This window comes from Henckelia pumila, chromosome 1, assembly GCF_033568475.1.
Source record: "Henckelia pumila isolate YLH828 chromosome 1, ASM3356847v2, whole genome shotgun sequence".
Classification (NCBI taxonomy): domain Eukaryota; kingdom Viridiplantae; phylum Streptophyta; class Magnoliopsida; order Lamiales; family Gesneriaceae; genus Henckelia; species Henckelia pumila.
In genome coordinates, this window is record NC_133120.1 from 142,597,341 (window position 1) to 142,602,699 (window position 5,359).

The 5,359-nt window shown below is 37.4% G+C and overlaps 1 protein-coding gene across 1 annotated transcript; it reads left to right on the top strand.

Moving 5' to 3' along the window:
* Nucleotides 1-212: 212 nt before the first annotated feature.
* Nucleotides 213-3,750, top strand: LOC140874137 (uncharacterized). Its single transcript, XM_073277418.1, has 7 exons — nucleotides 213-534; nucleotides 631-869; nucleotides 934-1,271; nucleotides 1,853-2,013; nucleotides 2,638-2,898; nucleotides 3,375-3,481; nucleotides 3,685-3,750. The coding sequence occupies exons 1-7, from the start codon at nucleotides 213-215 to the stop codon at nucleotides 3,748-3,750; spliced, it is 1,494 nt and encodes a 497-aa protein (XP_073133519.1).
* The last annotated feature ends 1,609 nt before the right edge of the window (nucleotides 3,751-5,359 follow it).

Consider the following 5,359-nt stretch of genomic DNA (forward strand, 5'->3'; position numbering starts at 1 on the left):
ATTACATGCAAGCATGCTTTACTATTTCGAGAATTAGATGATTGCATGATTTTGTATCTTTAACTTGTCAAAGCATGCGTTGTTTGAGTACCAATATCAGAAATTGTCCTCAATCATAATCGGAATTCTCATGTGAACCGATCAGAGAAGGATGTGAATAGAATTGTTGAATATGATATTGTATTGTACACTAATCCTTTTGAGTATCAGACATGCCTCCCCGTTCAGCACCGATTACTAGACAGACAGTGGTAGTTCCTCAGGCAGAACAAGAAAATATACCACAGCCAGTGGTAGATCCTCAAAATGCTCAGGGCAGTACATCTAATGATCCGATGGACGTGACTGGTACACTGATGGAAATGTTGTTGAAGAGATTCAAGTCTTTTAAACCGCCAACATTGAAGGGGACCGAGAATTCACTGGACTGTGAAAATTGGTTAGAATACATTGATCAGTTGTTCGAATCTCTGGATTATTCTGATGAACGTCGTATCAGATTGGTAGTGCATCAACTTCATGAAGTTGCAAAAGGTTGGTGGATCACTACGAAAAAGGCTTTGGAAAATTGAGGTATGAATATCACTTAGACTCTGTTTAAAACTGAATTCTATCAACGTTTCTTTCCAGTCTCCTACAAAAAAGACAAAGGGGCTGAATTTGATATTTTGAAGCAGGGACATCTGAATATCGAAGACTATGTGACCAAATTTTCTAGCTTGTTGAAGTTTTCTCCACATATAGCGAGAAATGATGAGGCCATGGCGGATCAATTTATAAATGATTTGAATCCACATGTCATCACTCTAGTAAATGTCGGAAGACCTAATAACTTTTCCGATGCTCTTAATCGAGCAAATGGAGCAGAAGTTGGCTTGTTAAGATAGAAAGGAGCACCTTTTGTACCACAGCCAACCATTCAGCCATCACTAGTGCAACAAAATCCGCTACCGCTGCAACAACCACCCTTCAGATTTGAGGGAGGAAGTAGTAGTAGTGGCAGAAAGGATTCTCGTTTCTGGCCAAGAGGTAAGCAATTCAAGAAGTCAGGAAGTAGTTCTTCCAGTTCCAGTGGGTCACGACAGTTTAGGTCTGGATAGAGTTCTGGATATTCAGGAGTTTATTGCAGCAGATATGGAGGACTTCATTCTACTGATCAATGTAGAGGAGTGTCTGGCAGTTGTAATATATGTCACCAAGTCAGTCACTATGCCAAGGTGTGACCTCAACGTGCAACAGAAAGAGCAACCAGTGCAGGTTCATCTAGACCAGTATCTCAGGCTGATAGGCAATCATCTGCAGTACATTCGTTTCAGCCATAGCCACAGAACATAGCAGGGGGAAGCCAGACTGTAAGTCAACCTCTGAGACAACATGCCCGAGTCTTTGTATTGACTGAAGAATAGGCTCAGGCAGCACCTGACGATGTCATAGCAGATAACTATTCTATCTTTGGTTATCCTGCCTATGTATTTATAGATACAAATGCATCACATACAATCATCTCTTAAAAATTTGCTTTTTTGCATTCTTCGTCGTCTGAACCATTGCCTGTTGTCATTGCTATTTCTTCACCTTTGGGTGAAGGGATTACATCTGTCAGATTGATTCAAAATTGTGCATTACAATATGACGGGAATATGATAGATTTAGATTGTATTGTACTTGGGTTATTAGATTTTGATTGTATTATTGGCATAGATATGTTAACCAAGTACATGGCAACCATAGATTGTTTCTAGAAAGTGGTCAGATTTAGACCAGAAATGGCATATGAATGGAAATTCTACGGTAAGGGTTCTAGAGCCAAGATCCATTTGATATCTGTATATCTATGACTCGTTTATTGCAGAAATGTAGAAGGATTTTTTGTTTATGCAGTAGATGTGTTGAAATCTAGTCCAGAATTGACAGATATACCAGTGATGAGAGAGTTTGCTGATGTCTTTCTAGATGAAATTCCTCGTTTGTCTCCAGTTCGGGAGATATACTTCAATATTGCCTTAATGTTAGGTACGCAACCGATATCCAAAGCTCCTTACAGAATGACACTTATTGAACTTAAGGAATTGAAGGATCAGTTGGAAGATTTATTGGTCAAGGGGTACATTAGACCGAGTGTTTCACCTTGGGGCGCTCCGGTTCTATTTTTACGAAATAAGGATGGATGAATGAGACTTTACATCGACTACTATCAATTGAATAAAGCAATGATAAAGAATAAATATCCACTTCCTAGAATAGATGATTTATTTGATCAGTTGCAGAGTTCATCTATTTATTCCAAGATCGATCTTAGATCTGGATATCATCAACTAAGAGTTCGAGATAAAGATATCCCTAAGACTGCATTCCGAACAAGGTATGGACATTATGAATTTATAGTCATGCCTTTTGGATTAACAAACTCTCCAAAAGTGTTTATGGGATTGATGAATAGGGTGTTTCAAAAATATTTGGATGACTTTGCTATTATTTTTATCGATGATATTCTTATCCACTCGAAGAATCGAACTGATCATGGTGAGCATCTAAGAATCATTTTGAAAATGTTGAGAGAAAAACAGTTATATGTGAAATTATCTAAGTTTGAATTCTGGCTAGATCGAGTCATATTTCTTAGACATATTATTTCAGGTGATGGAATTTCAGTCGATCCAAGTAATGTTGAAGCTGTGATCAATTGGCCTCGACCGACATCTGTGCCAGAGATATGTAGTTTTATGGGCTTAGCAGGATATTATGGCAGATTTATCAAAGATTTCTCTAACATTGCAAAACCTATTACTCAATTGGCTCAGAAGAATGCACCATATGTATGGACAGAAGCTTGTGAGGCCAGTTTCCTTGAGCTGAAAAAGAGATTAACCAGTGCACCAGTGTTGACCATTCCTTCAGGTATGGGTGATTTTACTATATATTTTTATGCTTCTCACATGGGATTAGGATGTGTGCTTATGCAGAGAGGGCATGTTATTGTTTATGCCTCAAGCCAGCTGAAGCCACATTAGACCAGATATCCTATCCTTGATCTGGAGCTTGCAGCCATCGTATTTTCTTTGAAGATATGATGACATTATCTATACGGTGAGAATTTTGAAATTTATTTGGATCATAAAATTTTGAAATATCTATTTTTGTAGTCTGAATTGAATATGAGGCAACGAAGATGGCTAAAATTTCTAAGAGATTTTACTGTGAAATCAAATGTTATCCTGGAAAATCCAATGCTGCTGCTGATGCTTTGAGCAGAAAGATATGTTCCTTATCTTTATCTACAATTGGTGTGTCTGATTTGATTGAAGATTGTTGTACTTTTGGTTTATAATCCGAAACAAGTATACAACCTATCAGAATTTCTTCTATTCAACCAGAATTGTTTGTCAAGATTAAAGAGGCACGGAAAACTGATTTGAATATTCAGATTCAATTGGAAAAGTTAGATGCGGACATCAATCAGAATACCAAGTCAGTAATGATGGTACTTTATTTGTGAATAATCGTATTGTGGTTCCAAATATTTTAGAGTTGAGACAGCATATATTGAAAGAGGTACAATGCAGGTGATTCAGTATTCATCCTGGTGGCAGAAAGATGTACAATGATTTAAAGAACCACTTTTGATGGAAACAGATGAAATCTGATGTTACAGAATTTGTGTCTCGATGTTTGAATTTTCAACAGGTGAAAGCCAAAAGAAAGAAACCTGGTGTTCTACTGCATAGCTTGTCTATTCCGAAATGGAAATGAGATCATATTTCCATGGATTTCGTTACGAAGCTACCACGTTCATCCAGACGTTGTGATGCCATTTGGGTAGTTATTGACAGATTGACGAAATCATCATGTTTTATTCCGTACAAGATGACGTATAGACATGATCATATGACAGAAATGTACGTCAAGGAAGTGGTAAGACTACATGGTGTGCCTAAATCTATCGTTTCACATCGAGACCCTAGATTTACATCTTTTTTTAGCACAGTCTGCAACAAGTTCTAGGTACTCAATTGCACCTGAGTACAACATATCATCCTCAAACAGACGGACAGTCAGAGCAGACTATCCAAACACTTGAGGATATTCTTAGAGCTGTAGTGCTAGATTTTTGCTCTAACTGGCAAGATTCCCTACCACTTGATGAATTTTCTTATAATAACAGCTATCAGACAAGTATTGAGATGAATCCATTTGAAGCATTGTACGGAAAGAAGTGCAGATATCCTCTATATTGGAGTGATATCTCAGAGGTACGAATATTGGGCCAGATATGATTAGAGAAATGACAAAGAAAGTGAAGCTTATTCAGAAGGGAATGAAAACAGCTCAAGACCGACAGGCTAAATATGCTAATATCAGACGCCGACCTCTATGTTTTGAACAGGGAGACATGGTATTATTGAATATTTCTCCTTTCAAAGGCACATTCATATTTGGCAAGAGAGGGAAGTTATCTATTAGATTTATCGGACCGTATGAGATTCTTGAGAAGATAGGCAATCTTGCTTATAGACTTGCACTTCCTCCATCTCTTTCTGGAATTCACGATGTTTTTCATGTCTCTATGCTTCGACAATATCAACCTGATGCATCTCATATTCTTCAACCTGATGAAGAAGAACATGACGAGACTCTGAGTTATTTTGAACAACCTATACAGATTCTTGATCGCAAAGAAAAGCAACTCACAAACAAATCTATTCAGTTAGTCAAAGTTCAGTGGAGTCAACATGAAATTGAAGAAGCTACTTGGGAAGTTGAATCAGATATGAGACAACACTTTCTTGAGCTATTTCACTGATGTGAGTTCTAATTAAGTTTTTCTATTATGACATTGTAACGCCCCATTTTTATCTTAAATGAGTTTATTTGAGTTAATCAGAGATTACAGAGTTCACGAGCCGACTTGATTTTGATCAGGGTCCTTTTTGCAAAATTTGGATTTTTTAGGGACTAAAACGCTATTATTGGATTTTATATATTATCTACACTTAGAATTGAGATTGAAAAGTCTTCATCTCCTTCCTTAGCCGGCTCCTCCTCCATTGAAATGCCCCATCACCTTTTCAAGCTTCTAGATTTCAGTCCGAGCTTGATCCGTCCGTTAGAAATTATTTCTGAAGGCAGATTATCGATCACTGCAGTGAGAGCACTGTTATATCGTAAGTTTTTCTACGATCAGATACATTCTAGTTTTTGGATGTTGTTAGAATCGTTCTAGATTCGAGTATGTTGTTCTCTACAGAGTTCTGATCGTCTATTATCTGTCGGTGTTGAATTTGAGCGACGTTCGGAATTGTTATGATTTTTGGAAGCCATTTTCAAAAATTGTGATTTGAGATTTGTTAGGATTGCCTTG

Coding starts and splice junctions, on each gene's coding strand:
- LOC140874137 (XM_073277418.1), top strand. CDS start 213: ATGCCTCCCCGTTCAGCACCGATTACTAGACAGACAGTGGTAGTTCCT. Junction 535..630: donor ACTTCATGAAGTTGCAAAAG/GTTGGTGGATCA, acceptor GTTTCTTTCCAG/TCTCCTACAAAAAAGACAAA. Junction 2,014..2,637: donor CAATATTGCCTTAATGTTAG/GTACGCAACCGA, acceptor ATATTATTTCAG/GTGATGGAATTTCAGTCGAT.